Source organism: Plectropomus leopardus, chromosome 2 (genome assembly GCF_008729295.1).
Source record: "Plectropomus leopardus isolate mb chromosome 2, YSFRI_Pleo_2.0, whole genome shotgun sequence".
Classification (NCBI taxonomy): domain Eukaryota; kingdom Metazoa; phylum Chordata; class Actinopteri; order Perciformes; family Serranidae; genus Plectropomus; species Plectropomus leopardus.
Window position 1 is genome coordinate 24,200,715 of NC_056464.1, and position 25,870 is coordinate 24,226,584.

The window sequence follows — 25,870 nt, forward strand, 5'->3', positions numbered from 1 at the left end:
GTGAGCACGATACTGTTGGGGCACAAGGAAGAGCAGCTAAACCTCCCAAGGCAAACACTATAAAGAAGAGGCACACATGCAGACACGCCTTTGATGCCTTCACAGGGTTAAAGGGGGTTATTTGTTCAATATAGGCGCCCTACACAAATAACAATAATGGGTTAGGATGTGTCAGACATTGGAGGGATGTTTACATGGTGCTTTCGGGTCTGTTAATATTTGGCAAAATTTGTTTTTCTCAGAGCAACTTTCCTTCCAGTGTCTCTTAAATTCACCTGGTATGGGTATGCAGGGGTGCTGCAGCTAAAAAATACTTTAAACAATTTAAGAGAGTCAAAGATAGCACCTTCAAATGTCTTTTTTATCCAACCAAGAGTCCAAATCCCCAAAATATCCAGCTTACAATGATATATGATCAAGAAAAGCCTCAAATTCTCACACTTTAGAAGCAGAAACCAGAGAATATGAAGCATTTACTACTTCTGATTGGTAATTCTTTTTCACTTATTTTCTTTTTTATATATGGGATATAAAGTGACAGATGATACACAAGTGTAAATAACTGGGAAGCAAACCCACATGTCTTTAATTGTCCCCCACCTATCTGTTTATAATCAATGTTGCAAAAAATTGTGTTAAATACTCAGGACCTACTCTTCTAATCTAATCTTCTAATCTTATATTCCTGCTTAAAAACGACTGAAATAATTAAACCACTAAATATTTGCCATCCATTTTTAATAGATGTTAATTTCTAACACTACTGACTGAACATTTTAGCTCTGATGCAAACTTTGTTTCAATTCAAAGTATTTTAAACAACCATGCTAGATCATTATAATTGGTGTTTCAGCCCTCTCTGACAATAATATTAACCATCTTCTCAGTTTCTGTTTTTCGTGGCATACCTTTGCATAGTGCACGCTTCTGAAAGCACTAATCATTGCATAGATAGTGAAAGTAAATGCGGGATTAAAATAGATTAAAACAGCACACAGATGTGAGTGTAGCTGGAGCTACTGTACTGTACAGTAGCTGTGACCCGGTAAGCTGCTTTATTATAGACAATACAGTGCAGTGAGTAAATAGGAGACCAAGTTTAGGCACTAAAAACTACAGACTCCAGAATGACCACAAAGTCAAATCACCCCCTCTCTAAAACAGTTTTGACAAAAACTCATTTTATTCATTGCAGGATTGTTTTAGACTTCAGTAGTTTTATTTACATACTGATATATTTAATGAGTAAAAATGTATGTTTTAAATGTAACATAATTCTCATATAATCTGTTGAGCCCCCCCTTGCTCTTGAAAGTATGTCATGTGACAAGTTTGGGTCATGAGAATGTTTTCCTGACATAGAAATGGGGTCAGAGAGGGTTGAGAAACTCCAGTAAGACCAGATTTCATCGACAGAAAGTTTAAAATGATGACAAGTAAAGTAGGGTTGTAAAAAAAAATACATAGATACCCATGAGTATAATGATACTTTGTTTTGTGATACTGTATCAGTTCTCAAAAATTCATCAACTTTGAATCGTTTGCAATTTTTTACTTTCTTAATTTGTTTACCTAAAGAATCTTGCACCTATATTTCATTTTTTATTGATATAAGCAAATGTTAATTCCTTTGCACAAAAAGTAGTAAAGGTAAACTTCTTTATGCATATGAGGGTTTATTCTTTATACTATGACAGTTTTCCTAAAGTTAGATTTTTTTAAAAATTGCCATTTATAAACTTGCTAACATTACTTGCTCACAATATATCTATTGTAACTAGAGTTTGGCGAAATGTGGAGATTCAAATATCACAATGTTTTTACCAAATATTCAGTATTGATATTTTGATGATATCTGGTTGACTTTTGCTGCTTTCACAAAATGTATTTACGCAATTATATTTCCATAAATAATCATCATTAATGTGAATATAATGACTAAGTGGGTAAGGGAAAATCATAGAACAGCTAGAATAGTATGGTAAGTTCAGAAAATTACATCAATTTACTGAAATGCAGCCTTTAAAACCAGGAAAAGACAACATTTACAGCACAGCAACATCCAAAAAATATATCTAGTCTCATATGACCATATCGATACACTATGGACTGATTTTATCCCTGTATTGTGATATGTATCAAATCACCAGATTCTTGCCAAGACAACAATAAAATGAAGAACCTTCATCTGATAAATGCAGTCTAAATGAGTCAAATAAGTAGGCTACATGAATTTAAAAAAAAAAAATCCATCTGCCAGATGAGTAAGTTTAAGGATCAAGCCTGCACGCAGAAACACAGTTGCATTGTGACCATTAAGTCTGTACAGTACAAATCAGATAAGTCACATGAGGTTTTGTTGTACTTTCTGATGCTATTGTATAATTCTCCACAGCTGACAACATGCATGCAAGCAGACAAACTTCTCAAACCAGATCAACCACACCACTTGCTAAAATATCCCCAAACAGCAGAATAATCTGACTATAGCAACACATTGCAACGTGAAAGTCCCTCAATCTGTCTTTGACACTACACCCACACCAGCAGTCTGTGAAGCACGCCAGCAATTACAGCGAACTTGTAACCCTCCTGCTAATACTGCACATGGTAAAGGGCACTTTTAATCAGCAAAAGTTGCAACTGGAGAATAATCTTCCAAGCCTGTGTCGTCACAGACTGGCAAAAAGGGGAGCAAATCTCCTGCTTTGCATGGACTTAGGAAAGATTATAAAACAGCAAAAATGCAATGCGTCAAACTGTTTCCATCACACCCTGTGGTTAACCTGTCCATGCACTTTCTGAGAAGCATGTAAGGGCTTTAACTTGCTCGCAGTAGCATGCAAATATTTCTGCACGACAAAAGGTCTGTCATATGCTGAGTGATGAGATCGGCAGTTCTTATCATTGTGACATTTAATGACTGAGAAGTGGAGATGACCAAAATTAGGTTATGGAGTCAGCAATACCGTGGTGATGAAATATGTGAGATTGCAGCATCCTCTGAAGGACAAGGTGTACATTAATGAAAAAAAGACATAAATGCATTAGATGTTAGAAAGCCTGTTTATATGTGGAGGGGTTTACCAGGAAACTCTAAAAAGTGGAAAGTGCTCTTGAATGCTTGATTTAAGTGGTGTTTTAAGTGCATGTTGGGTTTGTAGCACTTTGTGGCTCTTGTGCAGCTGAGTTTAAGCGGCTTTGACAGCAGAGGCTACACGTGGTTTGACACTCTGATGTGGAAAAATAAGTTGTTTTGGAAAATTCTGCTTTCTAATTTAGTAATTGCTAAATGCATGACCTATTTGTGGAGGCGGGATGAATGTATGTTGCTACATATCAGAGGAGCTGCAACATATTTTACTCACACTTTACAGTAAATGGTTAAATACTGATATTATGTGTATGTATTTATTGTTATTTTATCCAGTGATCTAAATTTATCTTTAAAATGAATCAGCGTCAAATTTATTTCAAAGTGCATAGTCAACTTCTATATATGTACAGAATGGTGATAATCAAGTTAAAAGGGCATTTAAGCCATGAAATATGTTGTGACAACCGTATTCATACTGATAGGAGCTGCATCTGAATGACTGAATATAAGACTTTTTTTACACCAGATGTGGCACATGATAAAAAAAAAATACTGTGATTTAACGACTTGAAAAGTACTTACTTGAAAAATCTGCATCATATTTCAGTATATTATTATCATTACTATTATCATTATATAAAATAAATAGCATACATACATTCCACAGTTTCTGGTGATGATAAATGGTGATTTTGATTTTGGTGAATGAGTGATTTGGGTTTTGTTTTTTTTTTTAAGTCAACATGCCTTTAAAACTCACTTGTGGGTATTGGGGTTCTGAGGGCATTTAAAATAAATACAACCATTAAAAGTTGCATGTCCCTCTCTGAAGCCAAATAAATAGCGTACAGTCCCTTACTTAAAAACAAAACACAGTTTACAGTAGTTGCACACACCACAGTGGATTAAAATACCGACGGTGAGTGGACAACATAAGCGTTTTACCTTACAGGAAGCATATCCTTCAATTCAGTGATATTTCACAGCATAAAACGAGTTGTCTGACCAAACAATTTCGCAAAAAAATCTTCTCTTTGCATTTTAAGGACACAACATCACTCACCTGGCGGCGCGATGACAGCTCAATTGAGTTTCTTTGGGGTGAACAGCAGAGAGAGCAGGAGTTGCGCCAGGTCTCGTGGGAGGAATGAAAATATTAAAAACTTCACATTAGTTAATTAAACGAAAGCACGGAGAAACTCCGCCGTGCACTTTTACAAATTATCAGTCATACATAGACACTAAATAGCCCTGTGCAGCCCATTATGATACATCCTCCTGGCGCTTTAAGCGGATGAAAAATAGCTCGCGCTGTGTGTGCGTTTGGTGGTTTAAGATTGGCTACAAGCGCGCGATATGATTTTACACAGAGCCAATAAGATTACATGTGGCGCTGTGGTGCGCTTATTTGATTATACAGCGTCGCCCGGAATATGATGTTTACCACGACGGACGAATCCCGCCCGGCTGTGCTACTTTGGAATTAAAACCAAGCAGCTCTCATTCATGCTAAAGTTAGGCTATGGGAAATTGTTTATGGGAGTTGTAGTCCATTTGAGAGACAGCTGGCGTTTCTGTAAACGCCGCAGACACCACAAAAAACTACATCTCCGCCATTTGTAAAAGGGCCAGCGCTTCTTGCATCAGCGTGTGTGGACCACACTTACCGGTAAAGTTACTGCCAGCAGCTACGTGTCTTGTTTTAAAGTTAAAGTATTTATTGCGACCATCAAAGCCAGTCATCGGTCCCGATCAAAGCGGAGTAACGTTACCAACGGCCAGATGAAGCTGTTCGTCAGTGAAGGCAACCCGCACTGCCTGAAGGTGTTAGCAGCGTTAGAAGTGACTGGAGTTCAGTGTGACGTCCAGTATGTCAACCACGAAGGTAAGACAGCATGGCTAGCTTTACATAACACCGTAACTCTAAGCGTACCTGCGGCTGATCACTGCTAACTTATAATTATTATGTGGTTTAGCCAAGTTTAAGTTGAGTTTGTGGTGTAACTGACGGTTTTAACTGTTGAATAGCAGGCTAACGTTAGCTGCAGTCCCGATCAAGTGCTAACTGTCAACTGTCATTCACTGATTGACAACTTCAACATCTGAGAAGCAGCTAGAAAACTCCCAGCCTACTGTACATCACTGCTTTGTTTGTCTTGTTTTAGTGCTGTTTGTCAGTGCAGCCTCATATAGCCTTTGTTAAGCAGTGCATACAGGTGTTGGGCTTTTACCTGTGCAGTATGCAACCTGTCATGACTGGAACAGTCCCTGGTTAAAGGAGATCTACACACAATCACAAAGTTATTTCCATCATCTAAAACAGTAAGATAATATTTGTTAACGTGAGCAACTCTCCCCCAAACCTCCAAACTAGAGTGCTAAACTCCAATTTGTGATACCAAAGGGTATTTATTAAGTCTGGAATAGGGTTGCAATGATGTATCACTATCAAGATATAATGTTGTATATATAATACAGTATTAAAAATACATATATATTATTTTAGTTATTTTCAAAAAGTTTCAAGTACAGTAATAAAATGTTTGTTTAACTTAAAAAAGTCCGTCTATTTTCAGTCTTTTAAGAGTAATTTTAACTGACAGTAATTATTCTGTAGTAATTATTCTGTGATATCATGATACCACAACATGCAATATTTTCTGAGATTGTTATTGCACCATAAAAATCTAATATTGTTGCAGCCCTGATATAGCTCCATAAACAGTGAATAGTGAAAGATGTTTTAGACGGCACTGTTACCCTTTTCAACTTCCTGCACCTAATTTTGAACCATTTAGAGCATTTTGACCAAAAATAAATTGGTTTAGAATCAGAAAAGTTGGTTCACAGCTGGAACCAAAAAAATATATTAATATAATATATTAATATATATAATATATTTCTTGCAAACTGTGACAACATCAGTGAGCATGTAACATTTCTAATGAAAGAGGATGGAGAAGGCAAAAATGGAGAAGTCAAGTTAGAAACCATCAGACAAAACATAGTGTTCAGTGGTCTCATTAAAAGCTGATAATTAATTATGTAATCCCCAATTTTTCTGCTACCACTTACTTCTTTTGTGCATTACGCAACATCCAACCTTGAAGATACCCATGATTACAATCGTTCTGGGTGAACCAATGGAGATGCGTGCTGGTTTGCCATATAGCAACAAGGTTCAGAGAATCCTGAATGAAACCGGAGGTCAAAAATACGCTCCAAAATTTAATGAATCCTTCATTGGCCCATGCTACACCCAAGTTAGTAATGAAGGACCTGAAAAGTTGTTCGACCAATAAAAAGAGGCTGTCTTCTTTGCAGAAAAGAAAAAGCCAACATGAACAAAATTTAAGTCGGCCTTCATAATTTAGCCATCTAAGCCACGTTGGAACATATATTGTCAATGACAAAAGTCTGCAAAATGATCTTCATATTAATTTCAAACCAATTACTCACCCTCTTTGGGATGGGGATCCATTTACAATCATGTGACTAATCTCTGACCAACAGTTAAAGATGTTTTCCAGAGAGAGTCTGTAATAATGCAAGTAGTCCTCCTTAGGCTCAGTTCAACAATTACTAAAACAGTCTATAGTTCAGGCACAGAAAATGGATGAAGCATTGGCTTGATATACTCGCTACTGAAACTTGGCGTATTTCCCACTGGACTGATTCATTGTCGAGTGGAGTTTTGTCGAGATGCTGCTCTGTAAAGGAATTAGATTCTAATTAAATGGCAATACAACGCTAGCGCTGGGCTTATGTTGTGATTGTCAGGCATGTGAGAGAGGCTTCGCTCTCTTCAGTCCCAGATGTGAGCTAGACCTCTGTGGGAGTTGGATCGCTGAGATGAATAACCAGGACCATCTGGCATGCAGCCGCTGTGTATGAATGTAGTGGACTGTACTCAGAAATACATGATGCATATAAACAGTATAAGGGGGGTGGAAGCATGTTGTATCATGCAAGTCATTCTGCATTTGGGTCAAAATCTGTTGAACACAAGACTGTGAACTGCGATGATCTGTTTTTTGGTTCCTAATTATAATAAAATCTGATATATTGCACATTTATTAGAGTGAGTGTAATTTAAAACAAACGTAAATGTTACTCCTGCTGTATTGAATCTTAACAATTTGTATTTGATTTTTTGTCAAAGCGACGATGTCATAAAAATGTATTACCAGAATCCCTCATGTGGCGAGAAATTCCAGATTAAGAAGATCAAATCCTCGACCTTCTAAATGACCTTTGTGTTCTCCATAGATTATTCTCCTAACTTGTAAAGTATTGAGGCTGAGGACTTGATCGCAGGATTATCCTTGACGTGTTTGAGGAGTCTTGTGTTATTGGTTCTCCTTGAAGATACAGCATTGAATTTAAATTTGATCTCTGCCTAGGAAGTGTTGAAATAAATTAGATCTAATGGATATAGAATACTCTCTCTCTCTCTAACAAGAATTTACAGTTTGACTCTACATGTTTCATCAGTTGAAGTATCTAGTCCAACTACTCTAGAAACACGCTTATCTGCATAACAATATCTTCTGCTGTTGTGTGCATTTTCTTTAATGTTTAATGTTTTTCTTTCTTCTTTTTTTTCTACAGAGAAAGTGGTGCCCTTCCTTAGCCGTCCAGCCTTGCCAGCCCTGCTCCTGCCTAGTGGACTGCACCTTTTCAGCTCCAATGCCATCTGCCGGTCAGTAGACGAATCTCCCCGCCTGGTCATTTATGAATGCTGATGCCAAGTTGGCATGAATGTTGAGGCTGTTGATTGCTGCCTCTATATAACTTTTAAGATACCCCAAATCCTAAAGAGTCTGTTCAACTACAAAATAGAAGTCAAAATATATATTTACTTGTCTCTGTCAGTATCTAGTCATGTTTTTGCTTGGACTTCTCAGGTTTTGAAGCTGTGAATATATTAAGGTATCTCAATACCTGGGCAAAAAAAACCAAACTAACTGCATCGCTACATACCACAAGGGGTGTAAATCACAGGTTTCATTATGATAAATTATTATAGTTTAATAATAATAATAATAATAATAATACCACTGGAGGTTAATAAGAAAATATTTCTTGGGAGAACTGATCCTTTAAATCTTGCCAAAGTAGTGTTTTTCCTACATTAATGACACTTATGAAATCTCCATGATAAATGTAACTTTACCTCATGTGCATCAATTTAAGAGTCCTTAACACAGCTGACGGCTGAGAACCATATCTAAAAACCGTGGCTGGCAACTATATCAGTGGTCTGCCAGTTTAACACTGATGATGTGGCAATAAAATGTTCAGGTGCACTGTAACTCCTTAAGGCGAAGGTGTGGCAGATATTGATGTTTAAGGTGTGTCTGAGAGTATTTTCCTTTTTAAACAAAGTAAGATGCAACTCTTTGACATGACTTTCTTCTAATCTCCACTTTTGAACCTCTCAGATACCTGTTTGAGGTGAGCGGACAAGAACCCAGTGAGCTTTGCAGTCAGTGGCTTGAATGGGAGGCCACAGATCTTCAGGTAAGCTCTCCATAAAAACAGACCTTTCAGTTCGCTGGTAATCTGTTGTACAAAACACTAAACCTCTTTGAAATGCAAACTATTTTCAGTGCACGCATTTCTACATTCTCTTATGCAAAATCCTCTTACTGTTCATCAATGCGTTGCCAACGGGGACGTAAATCCATGCAGCTAAATGATTAAAGCTCATGCTCTCAAAAGAACAATGCACTGAAGAAATCTATCAGCATGCTCTGCAGGGTTAAAGAAAATGAATTGTTTAACCTCGGTCATGCTTCTTTGGCTTGATCTAATGTCATTCAATCAATTGTAATTAATCTCTGTTCTGTCTTATTTGTGCAGCCTGCGCTGCTGCAGGCTCTTCACATGGCAGTGCTGCAGGGAAAAGGATCAGAGGTGTCCAAGGTCCTCCAGGGGCCCCTAAACTACTTGGAGCAAAGCTTGAGCAAGGGGAACACGCCATATATAACGGGGGTACAGCATCAACATCTCCTTTTCATCTACTCCACTTCCCTTTTTTCCATGCCCATTAGTTTCTATGTATAGCATGAGAGTGACAGCAGATAAGGACAAACATACTCACTCAAACAAGGCTTTTTCAGGCTATATATTATATGATCAAGTCAAAAGTTCACGATGCCTCTGTGGAAGCTCAGCCGAGCTAAACTGAGCGTCTCCTCTGTGCCACATCAGGCTCCTGCGGCAACATTTCTTTTTCTTCTTGTAGTTTTTTTTCAGCGGCTGATGCTGAGCTGGTGCTGCATTTTTAAGTTAAAAAGATTTATCTGGGGAGGAGCTCCCTTATGTTGCAGATGTGCCTGAGTGTGGGTGGGTTGGGGGTGGGGGGATCAGTTCTCTGTGGTATTTGCAGCCCCTGTGGCAACCAGTCATGTGCGTCTGTCATACATTTCATGTGTACAGAAATCTGTTTTGTTAAGTCTCTTGGTGATTGGCATGGCTTGGAGGAAGCCTGTGTAAAGCTCAAGAAAAACTGTGGTGAACACATACAGTGAGGCAGTCACAGCAGTACATGCAGTCCATGTTTAGTGAGATACAAGTACACAAAACGTTCATGCTGAAAGTAGACTTTCTCATGGTTGCTTTGTATGTAGAACGTCACAAGGGTTCGGACTGATCCCTAGGCTTTCAAAACAACAAACATTTGGGTTTTTAATGGAGTGACATGAAAGGACATGGCAAGTTCGGCAACGATGTGTAAATTACATCAAGAAATTATGTTCATTAAAGTGTAAGTTTGGTATTTTCCAACCCTTTTTATCGGTGTTTTTGTGTCTAAGTGACTAATTGGAACGACAGTCTTTGAAATTGGTCCAGCATTTGGCGAGAGCTCTGCAGCTGGCAGCAACAAAATGCATGTCCTCTAAAAGTTCTTGTTTTTGCCACAGACAGGCTCAGATTATTATTATAACTGTTGTACAGAGATGGATGTTTTTTTTAAAGAATAAGATCCTTTTTCTTTAACCAGAAACGGTACCAAAATTGCAATTGCCAAAGCCACCAGACTCCATTTAAATAAAGAGAAATTTTAGTGAGTATATGGCCCTTACATATTCACATTTAAGTGGTCGCTGATTGTTGGACCAATGAAAAATACAAATCTAAGATGGTTTCTGTGTGTTTTATTGTGTCTGTTGACTTTGAAAAAAGTTTCTTTTACGATGATAAAATTATTCTTCATTTAAACGCAGTGTGGTGCGATTGTCGATAGTGATTTTAGGTTCGTTTCTGGTTAAACAAAAAGGTTTATCTCCAGAAGGATCATTTCCATACATTATTGGACACTTGAAATAACAGTCTGAGCCTGAAGTGGCAAAAACAATTACTTTTAATGGACCTACATCGAGGGTGCGAACAGGCCACAGGTGCTTACATTGCAGCCAGTTTCGCAGCAGACTTGCTCAATACTGGGCCAATTCCAAAAGTCGTTGCTCCCATTAGTCACTTAGTAATAGAAACGTGGAAAAACAGTGTCAAACTTTACCATTAAGCTGTTCTGTGTTTCAGGAAGCCGTCTCAGTTGCTGATGTTGTTTTATGGGCTGCGCTGTACCCCGTTTTATCTGACTCCTCACTTGCCCTGGGTAAGTACAAATAAACGTTTACATTTTTTGTTATTGGTCATGCACAAATGCCTCAGCTTCTTCCCTACTATATCTATCTATTTTATTTTATTTTTTCCATCACTTTCCCTCTCTTTTTTTTCAATGTCCTCATTCCTATTATTTTGTTCTCTGTGTTTTATCAGTCCTTACTGCAACCATTCACTTTTCTTTTCTCCCCCCCTTTTTTTCTCTCCTTTTCCATTTCCCTGACTCTTTTTTCATCTTACAGGTGAACGCACTTCTGTGAAGGCTTGGTTTGACCGTGGGGCTGCTATGCACAGTTGCCAGTCTGCTGCTCAGAAAGTGCTGCAGGGGAAAGGCCTGCAGGGCATGAAGAGCTACATGCAGAGGCAGCCTGCCCCTCAGAGCAGCCAGTGCAGAGACACTCAGCCATGCAACAGCAACCCTGCTGAGGTATCAGCCACATCAGCAGGATAACTATTAGACTTTAAGCATTCATACAGAACAAAAAGCATTCAGAGGTACTTCGGTGTCTAACTACACTTGTGCCTTTGCCTCAGGGAACATGTACGCTCTGTGAGGTTTCCAAGAAAATGTCTTTTTCATCAGGCCATAGATGCTCGAACACAAACAACGCCTTACAAGACACATGTACTGTCACACGCTTCCTTTCCCACATTTTGTCTCTACTTCACCGCAGCTTTAAGGAAGAAAGTTACAGCACTCAAAGGGTTGTCAAGCTTGAATTCACCTCACTTAAACTAAGCGGGGCTCTCTGCCTGTGAGCGTTAACCTGGCTCTATGAAAGCTATTATTAACACCCGTGTTAGGATATAGAACATGCAGCATGTAGAGGTTACATCACTATTTCTTTATCCTCTGTTCTCGTGAAAGCATGAGAGGATTTGAACAGGTGTCAATCAAATTATAGCAGCAGCAGTTATGGCTGCCTATCAGTGGACGTTGCAGCATGTCTATATCTCAGAATGATAAACGCTTTAGCTTCGGGCTTTGGGTTAGAGGTCAATAGGTCAAGTGGGAATCTGTGATACAATTCTAAAAAAAAAAAAAAAAAAACAGAACACTGAAGAGTTGAATGTATTTTTGTGTTGTGATTTTGATTTGGTAGTTTAGTTAAAGGACTGTTCTTTATAAGGATCGCTCCTAGAGAGGAAAATACTTAACGCCTAGAATCAAGAATCTTACAGTATTATTCATACAGTTTGATTATTTGTTTCATCACAGACTTGTGCACTTGAGCAACTTCATTCAGTTAGATAGCATAGCAGTTATTGAAAGAGGTGGTAAAGTGATAGTTTATCCCGAATCCAAATGACCTGTGTTGCTGTTTATCAGTGTAGATTGTTTTGGTGTGAGTGTTGGAGATATGGACCGTAGAGATGTCTGCCTCTCTCCAATATAATGGAACTAGATTGCACTCGGCTTGTGGTGCTCAAAGGAAACGTGCATCAGCTGCTAGCTCACTTAGCACCACTGAGCTTGCTAATGTTACAGCTCAGCTGAGGAAGAAATTGAGATAACTTTGGAGTTTAGTGTTTGTGAGTCCCAAAAGCCAGTTAATCACGAATTAATAACAAAACAGGTCATTTAATAATTTCACTATTTTCAGCCACAATAATCTTTTGGGTTTGTTGGTCGATATTTCAAAGATTGGACATAATTTATTGGTCTGATAACCTCAAATTACCATCTAGATTTAATGAATTATAGTTAATGAAACAGCAGGATTAAAAATGCAAATATCTACTTGTGGAGATTACTAACCTTACAAGGTCGTTTTGGTTTACTTTCCAGTGAATGTTTCCCTTTATCTCAATGTCTGTTTAGGATGAGGAAAGTGATCGTGTGGTTTCAGAGGAGGAGATGGAGGCAGCTTATCTCACCTGGAGTAAAGGTTTGAACACCTGCCCATCGGCTGCAGACAGACAGCACCCCATGTAAGTAATTAAAATGCTGTTTTTCATTCCAGACGATAGCAGATGCTCTCAGAGTGACTTGCAGTGGGTGTGCACAGTGTATGTTGCACTTTAGGATGGTGTAGGGATGTTATGGGGATCACATTTGTGGATTATCTTCTTGTTTGGACAGTCTCACAAACTGAGAGAGTCATTATACGCACATCACGTAGGTGCAAAATTATCAAAAAACAGCATACATGAGGAGAAAAGTAAGGCCTGCACACTTCATGCCACACAAGTTTAATGAAGACAATGTTTTGATCTTACTTGGATTGTCAGGTCAAAATGTTTATCTCTATGGTGACAAGTGTGGTTAAGCACTCAGGGTGGTAAAGCATTTTACAATCAACAATTCTATAAAATACCTAGAAAAAACATTTTAAAAAAGGACACAGAGAAAGAAAACAGTGATGCAGAGGCCACATTACAAAACATCAAACATATCTCAGTTGATAAGAACAATATATCAAGATTCTTTAGATCACAATTCATATTTATATCAGAATACTTAATATTTACAGTCTCACAAACTAAAATGTTATCCAGCAATAGATTTTCTAAACTCCCGAAAAGTGAATTTGTCAGGTGATCATCCAGCAGCAGAAGAGTACATCGAGCTGAGCTGCACCGTGTAGAAATGTAACCCTGAGGAAGTGCATGTAACTCTGGAGGAGTTAAGAGATGGGAAAACTAAACCACTGATCTGTTTGTTTCCTTTCAGTTTGCCACAGGAGGGCAAGCGAAACCTCCTTGTAACCAGTGCCTTGCCTTATGTCAACAACGTCCCCCATCTGGGCAACATCATTGGCTGCGTCCTCAGTACAGATGTCTTCTGCAGGTGGGAATTTAATCCTGTAAATCCTTTTTTCCTCTCTACACGGGGGCCAACAAATGCCTGATAATCATGAACAAAATAATGACTTCTGTTCCAAACACATTTTTGAAAACATTTACATCATGTAATGTGCAGGTCTTCTCAGCATTACAGTCTAACTTGTCCATCATATTTGTCCCCAACTGCTGGCTCTCCATTCTCTTATTCTCTGCTCTTTCTTTTCTCTTACCCTTACTGTTATTCACTCTGTGACTCCTTATCATAATCTCTCTTTTTCTCCTCATATTTTCTTTTTCTTCTTAATTTTTCTTCTTTTCTGCTCTGCCATCCATCTTTTGTCATACTGTACTGGGTCCATGCTTCTTCTCCTTTAAGGTACGGCCGTATGCGAGGCTGGAACGTGCTGTTTATATGTGGCACAGACGAGTACGGCACGGCAACAGAGAACAAGGCCAGAGAGGAAGGTCTGACACCACAGCAGATCTGCGACAAGTACCATGCCATCCACTCCAGCATCTACAAGTGGTTCCAGATCGACTTCGACTTTTTTGGCCGCACCACAACCGAGAAGCAGACGGAGTGAGTAAAAGCAGGGAAGAATGCTTTAGTCGGCCTGTTTGTAGAATTGTAATCTGTGATTATGAGAGAAATTAAAGACGGGGCTTTTCTGTCATCATTATCAAATGTAAATGACAAAGATGCAGAGATAAGAAGAGAGGTCTACAATATTAATCCAGAGCTTGCTGCACAGCGCTGGTCCTGGTGTATATGACTCTGATGCTGCTTGGCTTTGGTATGAAAGGGCAAACACATGACGTTTCCATACAATTACGTAACATAGGATTGCTATAATCTTGCAGTAGAAACTGTTGTGGATGTCTCGCCCTCTAAAGCATAAATTCCACCCGACTTAATCTCAGAGATTATTGAGCATGATTGTAGAGTTTAGGTTATTGCTTACATTTCTGAAATGTATCAAATAAAAACAGACATTTTCTTCAAAATGTTTTCATTTGTCAGTTAAAGGAATATTTTACCCACAAAATGCCTCAGTTAACGTGTTACACCAGTTTTTGACTAACTTCTGGGTGACAAGTGTGACATGTGAGAACTGTTGTTCCAGATACTTTAAATGAAGGAATACTTTACCCACAAAATAACCATTTGTATATCAGTTACTCACCTAATGTTATGTTGAATTTGTAAAGAAAACTTTGATTTTCTTGCATGCCTCCATGGTGAGCAAATAATCCAAAAAAGGAGAGAGTTCCTGATGAATCGGATTTCATTTCATAACATTCATGCATTTCACAACAGCAAAACTGTACCAAAACAGCCGTTTAAAAATTCTCACATAAATCAGGCAAAATGATCCAAGTCTCATTTCTACAGTCATATGCTCATTGCTTCCCAAACACATGCATTTTCACTAAATGGTATTATATAGGTGACACCTGTTACCTATGAGTTAGTCAAATACTGGAAAACTCACATTAATTAAGCTGAACGTTTATGAAGATAAAAGCTGTGTGTGAAAGTAGATTCAAACAGTCAGGTGAAGCTCCACTTCACTGTATTACAGTTATGTATTTATGCAATAAACAGTAACTCTTTTCACACTTTTTAAAAAGTCAGCAGAAAGGACTAGCATTGGCAGAGTTGATCGAGGAAAAATAAATTGGGCACTCTGCAGTAAAGTTATCTATTTTATAATATTGATGAGCTAATGAAAGCCTGGAGGTGAAATTAATTGCTCCAAAGTTATGGATTGATGCTCTAAGGTATTATTGAAATAATGAAAACAAAGCAGGGGGTGTGATTTCTTGTCAGTGTGTGTATTGGCAAAGTGTCAGATTTTTCTTTGTTTGTATCAGTGTTTAAATAAGACGTGGAAAGTCTGGGTTTTGGTGGGTTTACTTAGTTACATGTAAAAATGGGATACAAAACAGAGTTTCTTTTTAGTGCTTGTACATAAAAAGGATAGCAAAGATAAAAACTCTTGTTTTGTGGCTTTTGCTTTGATAAGTAAAACATAAAAGGCATCAGACACCATGCACCACAACCATGTTCTTTGAAAAAAGAAAAAGGCCCAAGGTTTAAAGACTTTTGACTTGATGCATGAAAAGTGCTTTGGATGTTAGGTCTTACATTTTAGATTCACAAATCCAACACCAAAGATTACCAACAGCTTTGTTTTTTATGCTCCATGTTTTATTTTACCAAACCAATAACACCAACTCTTTTCTTCATCTTCTTTTTTCAGTATATTGCTCTATTTTCCATATTGATCTATAAAGTTTACATAATTTTCCAGCCAACAGAGAAGAGCATGATCAGTCTGATTCAGAAAACAAAAACAGGGTTTATTTATAATACTAATAATAATACTAATAATAATAAAAATAATATACAAAATGCTTCACATACAAGGACACATAGAAGTGAGTCCTGAGAGACAATTTAAAAGAGGGCAGTGAATTCTCAAGTCTAAGTTCCTCAGGTAAACTAATCCAAAAGGTTGGAGCCCCCTGCATGCGTATATCCACATTACACATTTGTCAGTGTAACTTAAACTCGCATCAAAAAACGAAACATGTTCTTCATGCGTCCCAGACACATTCCCTGAGGTGTTTATAGACTAGCGTTGTCCTCTGTTGTCCTTTCAGAATCGCCCAGGATATTTTCTGGAGAATCCACAAGCATGGTTTCCTCATGGAAGACACGGTGGAGCAACTGCGTTGTGAACAATGCCAGCGCTTCCTCGCCGACCGCTTTGTAGAAGGGACCTGTCCCCACTGCAGATACCCAGAAGCTCGTGGTGACCAGTGTGACAAGTGTGGGCGTCTAATCAACGCTGTGGAGCTCAGGGTGAGCTGGAAGGAGCATGCTGATGATTTAGATAAATCAGTGCGAATTATTGCCATTAATTGATCATTAGAAAGAGAATGATGGCAGTAGCCCTATTATTTCTGTTTTATCATTGCTGATGGCTGTCTGCTCCAGGAACCCCAGTGTAAGGTCTGCAGGCAGACTCCAGTCGTCCGCTCCTCCAAGCATCTTTTCCTGGACCTGCCAAAGGTATGCTTTTCACACTGTATTGTAATGGCCTGAGTTTTTCATTCTACAGTTTAGATTGTGCTTTTCTGCTTGCAGAGATCAGAGTTAGCCTGTAAAGAAAGTAAAAAAAACTCCAAGTGTAAAGAAGAATTCAAAGTCAGACAGCTTGTGAAAGGCAGTTATCCCTGTGGTAATTTTATTATATAAACGGCTTTAGTCTTTCTGGAGCTGTGGTTTGGAGTTAAGACGTTTGGTGTTTTTGTCAGCCCTTTCATTCTTTCCCTCATGCAGCTAGAGCCTCAGTTGGAGAAATGGCTGGAGAAGTCAACCGGCTCAGGAGACTGGACAGCAAACGCCAAACAGATCACTCGCTCCTGGGTCAGAGATGGACTCAAACCTCGCTGCATCACCAGGGACCTGCGATGGGGAACACCAGTACCTCATCCTGACTTTAAAGAGAAGGTCTGCTATTGTCACCAGGAGCAAAAACACATTTTTCACATTACAAATCCTGCTTTTTTGTTTGTTTTCATTTTATCACAATAGAAAAGATGCACACACCACTTTTTTTTATTAAAGCATAATAAGACTCAGCTAAATTGCCTGCTGAGAAGATAATGAATGCAAGCACTTAATATCTAAGGTCAGGTTCCTAATTAAACATTGAAAATGACTATGCACTTCATTAGCTGTTTGCAGATTCTGCAGTGACTGATGATACTGCAGTGCTCCCTAATAGCACACTGGGAGATTCTGTGGGTCTGGCATGTCAAAACATGTTGAAACTCTGACCACTTTTATACGCTCCACTAAATCTTTCTCCAAATAATATATAAGAGACAGAAGTCAAGTTGTACATCTTGAGGATTTTTCATCCTCCTAATCTTTGTGTCCTTTTTAGCTCGATTCATGTGATCCAGAATTGATTTGTGGACGTCTCTCTCTTTCTGCCTCTGCAGGTGTTCTACGTGTGGTTTGATGCCCCGATTGGTTATCTGTCCATTACAGCCAACTACACTGACAAATGGGAAAAGTGGTGGAAGAATCCACATCAGGTAACCCACCTCGTCTCCTCCCCTCAACACACGCGTCAGATGTTATGAGGCAAGCAGAACACTGATGCACAAGCTTGGCACAGATTTTGTCCTCTTTACAACACAGAATGGCTCTGATTGCTTTTGTCATTGCCCCATCTGGTCTTTTGCATTCTGCATTAAAACACAGTGTAATTCCTAGCTCCATATAACCCTAATGTGAAACAGACATTGCCTGATTATGAATTAAATGCACAATCGGTTTTGTGCCCACAGCTACAATGTACAGACAGTGTACTGTGTGGAAGGAAATACAGCTCTTTGTAGTTTGGGGTTGCTATTAACTTCCAGGTTCCTCCCCTCTGAGATCAAAGTCTCAGCATAATCAGTCCACCATACGTCTTGTTAGATTTTTCTAATTCACGATGCTGTCATCGGCTTTACATAGGAAAGGTGAGGTACTTGACATTTTGTGTGTAGCCAATGAGTGATGTCGCAGTCGCTACATCCATTATTTTATACCATCAATGATATGCACACATTCTTGATTCCTTATTCTGAAATCAAGGCTTAACGGGAACCAATCTAAACCCTGATGGTGACATAATTATAGACAATGATATAGAGCAATAAAAATGTACCTCATAATGATAAGCTAAAGCAAAAGACTTGTTTATTTCCACTTTAACTGGAAGTTAATAACAAAAATAAATAAAACTGTAGATAAAAACAAATCCAACCTATCTTCCTCACTCTCACTGACTCATCTCATCTCTCTCCATCTGAAACTGCAGGATTGAGCTTCTCTTATGTGTGTGTGATGGCCTGTGTTTGCAGAGAGAGGCAGAGATGGGGGTTGGGGAGAGCTGATAAGTCCTCTTTGAACAGGATGATCTCATGATGATCTAATATGATGTCATCCTCACGGTGCAGTGTTGTGTCTCTGCCACCAGGTGGAGCTGTACAACTTCATGGCCAAAGACAATGTGCCGTTCCACAGTGTGGTGTTTCCCTGCTCCCTGCTGGGAGCTCAGGACAACTACACGCTGGTCAACCACCTCATAGCCACTGGTAGGCACTAATTCCGATTGACTGATTTCACCACTTTTATTATTTATATGTGACGTACTTAGACTAACTGGGATTCACAGCAGATCTTTAAATGGGATTCACAGTGTTTGGAAGTTATGCAACACAGACGTCATGAATGATCACATTCACACTGGACACTGAGATTCAGCTGTGACAGTAATTTATGCTGTAATTTCCCCACAGAGTATCTAAATTACGAGGACACTAAGTTCTCCAAGAGCCGTGGTGTGGGTGTGTTTGGAGACATGGCCAAGGACACAGGCATCCCGTCCGACGTGTGGCGGTTCTACCTCCTGTATGTGCGTCCAGAGGGACAGGACTCAGCCTTCTCCTGGGCTGACATGGCTCTGAAGAACAACTCTGAGCTGCTCAACAATTTGGGCAACTTCATCAACAGGTTGGTAACAGTCACATGTACATCATAGTAGGATTCCCATCAGAATTCAGCTTTTTCCAGTGACTTTAACAAGGTAACCTGCAGCACTCTCTGCTACTTTTTTCCAGCTAGCTGATTTTGTGATATATTCTTTGTTACAGTTTCTTTTTTTTTTTTAATTGTTCTTATAATTTTAGATCAGTAACTAGTGAAATAAAAAATGGGGCAATCCACCTCAAGTTGCTCACACTTTGTACATAATAAGTTTCACTCAAAAAGTAAATATGCAGCAAAACTGTCATCCAGTCCAATTAACAACTAACTTTTTAAATTGTTGTACTCATTGAAAAAAAAAACTCTGTTAGAACTATTACAAGAGGCTCACCCTAGTTTTCTAAATTTGTTTGGGATGGCGTAATTTAGCCCCAATTACATTGCCTCAAATGATTTTTAAAAGATCAGGGTTAAATCCCACATCAAAGATTTTTCTCTGCAGCTTTTTTTTCAAAGTACCTTGATCTTCAAAATTGGTCTCGGGCAGCAACGTTGATGCCTAATTGGTTCAAAAATATCTTGTAGATTGCATCCAGCCTAAGGTGTTGGAGGTAGAGAGTATTCTGCATGAGAAAAGAAATTCTGTCCTTGCCTGGATCCAGTCAGTAAATCACTGCATCATTAGCAACAGTGTGTCCATCTTTGGCTCGCTTTTTCAGACTCATAAACGATTCAGGGCTGTGGTGTTCCAGCTAATCGCCTTTGACTGTCAACAACTTCACTAATAGTCAGTTTGACAAACCAAAACGGGTAAATAGTTATTTAATATTCACCAGCAGGAAAGATGACTTTATTGATCAGTAAGATTCAGTTATTCTAACCGTCAGAATATTCTTTATTTTCCCGGGATGAAAAAACCTCAAGGGCTCGGCAGTTTCACTAATTAACAGACTCAAACAAATTAAGAATGCAGGTCACACAAAGTTCACACTCACACATCAAAATCACCGTTCATCGTAAACGTGACAGTGGTCTGGCAGACCTTCCTCAAAAGGCTGGGAGATGCGTAAAATATAGAACAGTCTGTTGCATCAGACGTGACAAAAACACTACCAACATCTTCCCGATGTACACATAAAACTCATTTTAAAAACGTCTGGCTGCAGACGCGGCTACAATGTAGAGGTGATGAAGGAGCTGTGATGAGGCTCAATGCAGCACGCTGTTGTGTTAGTTTACACGAGCAGAGCACTGTATTACATCTGGCAACAAAATCTATAATTTATAAACAATTAGCAAGTCAAGTAACATGCCCTTCGCTCGTTTTGCTGTCTTTCCCTTTTTTTTTCTCGCCGCCTCTCTCTCTCTGTTCCCACATTTTTCCCTGACCCCCCCCCCCCCCTTTTTTTTTTCATCTGTCCTGTTAACCCCCCCCTCCTCTCCTTCTCCTCTCTAGAGCTGGCATGTTTGTCACCAAGTTCTTTGAGGGCTGTGTGCCTGCGATGGAGCTACAGCAGGAAGATAAGAAGCTCCTGGCTCTGGTGGGCTGGGAGCTGCAGCAGTACATCCAGCTCATGGACAAAGTCAAGTAAGACTCACATGCCTGTCAAAAGCTAAATGTCGAGATACTAATGGAAGTTTAAGTTTGTTCGCACATGTAGATGTTTTTTTGAAAAAACAGAAAAAAAAGGAATTAAAACAGTTAATGTGTGCAGGCGAGGCAGAAACCCACAGTGGGATTTTTTTAAAGACTTCATCCAAAGTAGAGAATAAAATGTACATCGATTTAAAATTCCAACATGATGCAAAGTAAAATATCAGTATAAAGACATATCTTCCACCAAGCCATCACTAATGAAAAGAAATGAAGAAACAACAAATAAATCAGCACAGTGCAGAAACAGAGCAGCCTTTAAGTTTTTTTGTATTCGGACAAAGACATGAAATCAAGTTCATGTTCCATAATTGAGCTTCATGGTATTTCAACTTGTACTGTTCTTTAGACACATGGGAGGTAAAGGTTATTTGTTTGTCTAGTTGAGTGCAAATTTTATTAAATTAACTTCTAAGAAGTGCTTATCTTAATTAGATTTATTCAGTATTTTAAAATGTTTAAAACTTGTATTTTACATTGTCATTTTTTGGTGTAGTTTACATCCCTGCTGTTAGATTGATGTTGTATCATTTTAAGATGTATCTCAACACTAACTTTTAGATGAACTCATATTTGGACTTTTGCTGAAGTCGATTCAATATACTGTTCTTACCAGAATCCGCGATGCTCTGAGACACATCCTCAACATCTCTCGCCATGGCAACCAGTACATTCAGGTCAATGAACCCTGGAAGAAGATCAAAGGAGGAGACACAGAGAGGTGAGATGGCCTTGACCAGTTTAACATCACCTGTGCCTCTGAATTTTATTACAAGGTAAAAAGATCTCTGTCAAGGGTTCCCACTGTCATGGAAAACCTGGAATAGTCATGGAATCTCACGATCTGATTTTCCAGGTCTGGAAAAGTCATAGAATTAGTAAAAGCCATTGAAAGTTTTGATAAAGTCGTGGAATTTTGTTGTGTGTGATGAAATTAATTGCTACAGTAATCTTCTGTGGATAACCTTCCACGTCTTATAACGAACATAACTGTTAGAGGCTGGAAAAGGATGATGGTAGTTTCATCTTTAGGTAGCTTTCATTCAGTATTTCACTTTTGGATTTTAAAGTATACCATACAGTTCTGATCATACTGTATGCTGTAAATAGTAATTCAGTTTCATGATGTGTTCTGGTGTGATCTCCAACTCGACTGGTCGAGTGTGTGCCCCATATAGCAGGGTTCCTGCAGATCCTTTAAATGCCTTAAAAGGCATTGAATTCTTGAATCTAAAAATTAGGCCTCAACTGGTATAAAAATTACTTAAATTATTCCTTCAAACGTCTAAAAAATGCTCAGACATGGGAAGTAGGATTTTATGAATCTTTCTTTCTGACGTTGCATTGCAATATCTCAAAATAATTGGCAACATCTATTGTTTGCTAAATAATTGAATAAATTCCTCTCCTTAAACTTGACACTCAAGGTGTGGAATCTCACATCCAGAGTGAGAAACACAAAATCACCAAGAAAACCAGCCAGAAATGCCAGAAATTTCCTGCTTCTGTTGGTAAACCACATCGATATGTTTATGATAATATAATAATGTCCTCCATGTTTTCCACCCTAAAAAGGATTGGGGTTTTTTCATCATATTGATGTAGATAAACGTATTTTATGAACTTTTGGGCAACATAAAACATTCCAGTAATTATGGTTATTAGAAATTTGGTCTTAAACTTCAGTGTGAGTGCCATTAAAAAGTCTTTAAACGTCTTAAGCTGCAGGAACCCTGATATGAGTCCGGGATTTGATTCCACTCAGTGACACTTTGCTGCATGTCACCTCCCTCTCTCTCGTACCTTTCTTGTCCGTCTTTAGCTACACTATCTAAAGGCAAAAAACACCCAAAAAATCCATCTTTAAGAAAAAAATAAAAATATATATATATGCACACATGTATAGTGGGTCCTTAAAGTCATGGAAAAGATTTGAAATTTGGTCTGTGAAAATGTGTCAGAACCCTGAGTAAATTCACCTTTCACATTAAAAGGAGCACTTCATCCACATTCATGTATCTAAGCAACGGAAAACATAATTTGATTTTGCATAGATTGCAATCATAAAATCAAGTCTTAGAGGAAAGAAATATTTGTATGAACGGCAACTAGAGGAGCAGCAGTGAACATGCAATTTCTGTCCGTCTTATCAAATTTTCAATTCACGATCTGTCTAACTGGCTGACTGATCTCCGTCTCTCTTCTCCAGGCAGCGCGCGGGCACAGTGACCGGCGTGTCTGTGAATATCGCCTGCCTGCTGTCAGTGATGCTGCTGCCATACATGCCAACGGTCAGCCAAACCATCAGGGATCAACTCAACGCCCCTCAGTCTTGCGTCAATACCATGTTGCAAGGCACGGGCACCTTTGTATGTTCCCTGAGTGCCGGCCACCGCATCGGCACTGTGAGTATAACCTGAGAAAGCACACACGCCGCTCTCGCACACAAACCTGTGGAACCTCCCGTATGTTGACGCTGGGTGATACAATGAGGATGCAACAGTGTGTCAATATTTCGGGTCTCTGGAGGACATTGTAGTCGTGTGAACACACATACACACTCTTGAGAATAATAGCCTAGACGGTGTTTGGAGGCCTCAGCCCTGAACAGCAACTTCCTCTCAGGCCACTTGTCCCTTCAGGCTTAATTGTGGTGACCCGTGTCCGCAGCAGCCTGCCAACGCTGCACTCCATCTCTAAGGCTGTTGTGATTCGTGACTGAGGTCTCCAGACGAGGAGCAGCGGACGACACCGTTCTAATGTCACACTAACGCACCGTACACTCACGCAGCTTCTCTGACAAACGCTGTATTGAAGAGTGATCATGATCGAAACTCAGATTTCTCAAACATGGTTATCTCCTCACTTGCATAATCCTCTTTGTTCAGAGATGAGCGCAGAGCCTGCAGGATACATTTTCCAGCTACACTGGCCTTGGGCCGGATCCACAATTTCAAACTTTTTTAAATATTCGTGCTTATGTTTTTTTTTTAATTTCTACCTTTTTTTTTGTTCCCCTGTACAACCCCTTTTCCTTCCAGGTCAGTCCGTTGTTCCAGAAACTGGAGTCGGACCAGATTGAGGCTTTGAAGAAGCGATTTGGTGGACAGCAGGTACTTGATGTTTATGCTGCCTAATGGTCTGTGTATAAATTCAGTCAGGTCTTGTGGTAATATAGGTTGACTATTTATGAATAATGAAAAAAGAAAGAATTGATAATGAGTTGCTGTTCACGGGCGTCCGTCAAACTGTCGCCCCAAATAAGAGTTTCTAATTGCAGTTTCTGTCTTTTGAAACATGATGCAGAGCACACACACTATAAATGTTTTTAAATGATGTATTACGCATCCATCATATAGATAAAAATAATCCCTCTCTAAACCTTCTCCTCAACCGCCTGCCTGCAGCCTGAAGATGAACCACCTAAAAAAAAGGTATCAGGCGGTGTTTGTTTGTGAAGACTCCGTCCACACTGGTTCTGCTGTGTCAATATTGATTACCGCATGCCTTCACTAACACTAGCGGCTCATCTAACGTCCCTCGGATTTTGAATTTTAACTCATCCCTGTGTGTCCAGTGTGATTCGCCGTCCATTCACACTTCATGACTCATAAAATCCGGTCGACATTTTGAGTGATGAGTGTTATTGTCTGAAAATGAAGTAAAGTCAGCTCCAGGAATAATAACCATCAAAACGGCTCAAATTCAAACGTCTTCGTCTGTCTGTTTCCACCCTCAGACGACAGCTCAGAGGGCTGGCAGCGCTCAGCCAGCCGCTGTGCCAGCTACTGCTGCTGCTGCTGCTGCCGCCGCAGCTGCTGCTGCTGCCGCTGCTGCTGAGGTGGCGACGGTGAACGGAGTGGACCCAGAAAAAGCCAAGCAGCTCACACAGGCAGTGGCTGAGCAGGTGAGAGTGCTGGCTGGAAGCAGCACACTGTGGAGCCATCAACTGTAAACCAAATTCTCCCATTTTTAGACATTTTAAAACCAAGAGTCTGTCATTAGAACAGCACTATAAGGTACATTTTGTCTTATTTTAATTGTATTGTTTTGTCTTTAAAATAATCTTTTTATAAATGGAATAACCAAACAGATGTCAGCATCCATAAGGAACGAAAGCGTTCCCTCCAAAAATCGAATCACGCACACAACCGACCACTGGCCGCTGAAATAAACAGCGGCTAATTTTAAAAGCTACGTTAAATCAGTTTCATTATTTGGAAAAAATATCTGGTAATGTTTGACTTTGTCGTCAATCAATCACATTTATTTTATTTCTAAATCTGTGATTTTTTCATTTATGGAACACTTTTAACTATAAATGCGGCAGAAAATGTAAAATTTTCAACATTTTCAAACCCAGACAGACGCATATAATTACAAACCCACAAATTGCCGCCTCTGTTAAGTGTTTACTATTTGACAAAGAAGCTACCAATCTCTGTTTATTCACAGATGTGTTAAATCAACAACAAATCCAGGTGCGAGCAATCGATTAAACCCTGCCATTTAATCTCTCACAGGGCGAAAAGGTACGAGCGCTCAAAGCCCAGAAGGCGGAGAAGGCCGTGATCACCGCAGAGGTGGCCATACTGTTGGACCTGAAGAAGCAGCTGGCTCTGGCTGAGGGGAAGAGCCCTGAGCCTGCGCCCCAGAAGGGCAAGAAGAAGTGAGGCAGGAGAAGAAAAATGAAAGCAAAGTGATGGAGGTTAGTGAGAGGAAGAGAGGAGTAAAATGGTTTGAGGTATGATTGTGGAGAATGGGAACAAGATGTACACTAAGAGAGAGATGAGGGTATTAGCTTAAGGCAAAGCCGTGACAGGATCTAAGACAATGTGGTATTGGCACTGAGGACTAATGAAATGCTGGATAGGCCGACGGGGAAATGAAAACACACAAAGAGAGAGTCAAATGAATACAGCTACAGAATGAAGGGATTTTTCCAAATCCCTACACCAAAAGAAACTGATTTTATACTCTCCCTGTGATAAAGTCAGCATACGATATTAGCGTTGGAAGGTGTGTTGCGCATTTAAAGATGTTTTTTTATATCCTCTGGAAAATTGTTTTTTTCCCTTCATTTGCTACAAATACCCTTTTTGGATCCAGAAAATAAATTGATTAAGTTCAGCTGAATATTGTCTTT

The 25,870-nt window shown here is 39.3% G+C and overlaps 2 protein-coding genes across 3 annotated transcripts in view; one reads left to right on the forward strand and one right to left on the reverse strand.

The window, feature by feature from the left end:
- Nucleotides 1-4,403, reverse strand: part of arhgap9 (Rho GTPase activating protein 9) — a 62,879-nt gene extending 58,476 nt beyond the window's left edge. The window contains exon 1 of the mRNA XM_042505762.1: nucleotides 4,161-4,403. The gene's annotated coding sequence lies outside the window, so the exon portion shown is untranslated. The remainder of the gene's footprint in view (nucleotides 1-4,160) is intronic.
- Nucleotides 4,404-4,734: 331 nt separating this feature from the next.
- mars1 (methionyl-tRNA synthetase 1) lies at nucleotides 4,735-25,854 on the forward strand. Of its 2 annotated transcripts, XM_042506063.1 has the most exons (22): nucleotides 4,735-4,982; nucleotides 7,709-7,799; nucleotides 8,542-8,620; nucleotides 8,963-9,094; nucleotides 10,646-10,721; nucleotides 10,972-11,156; nucleotides 12,552-12,661; nucleotides 13,404-13,520; nucleotides 13,893-14,096; nucleotides 16,184-16,385; nucleotides 16,521-16,595; nucleotides 16,866-17,036; nucleotides 17,534-17,629; nucleotides 18,562-18,679; nucleotides 18,884-19,097; nucleotides 20,527-20,658; nucleotides 21,341-21,445; nucleotides 22,934-23,129; nucleotides 23,766-23,837; nucleotides 24,132-24,158; nucleotides 24,464-24,631; nucleotides 25,248-25,854. In XM_042506063.1, exons 1-22 carry the CDS (start codon nucleotides 4,880-4,882, stop codon nucleotides 25,395-25,397), a joined length of 2,823 nt encoding a protein of 940 aa, XP_042361997.1. In that variant the 5' UTR covers nucleotides 4,735-4,879; the 3' UTR covers nucleotides 25,398-25,854. The 2 variants fall into 2 exon arrangements, with proteins under 2 accessions (XP_042361997.1, XP_042362004.1); XM_042506070.1 differs by lacking the exon at nucleotides 24,132-24,158.
- Nucleotides 25,855-25,870: the final 16 nt, after the last annotated feature.

Coding starts and splice junctions, on each gene's coding strand:
- mars1 (XM_042506063.1), top strand. CDS start 4,880: ATGAAGCTGTTCGTCAGTGAAGGCAACCCGCACTGCCTGAAGGTGTTA. Junction 7,800..8,541: donor AGCTCCAATGCCATCTGCCG/GTCAGTAGACGA, acceptor TGAACCTCTCAG/ATACCTGTTTGAGGTGAGCG. Junction 23,130..23,765: donor CCGGCCACCGCATCGGCACT/GTGAGTATAACC, acceptor TTTTCCTTCCAG/GTCAGTCCGTTGTTCCAGAA.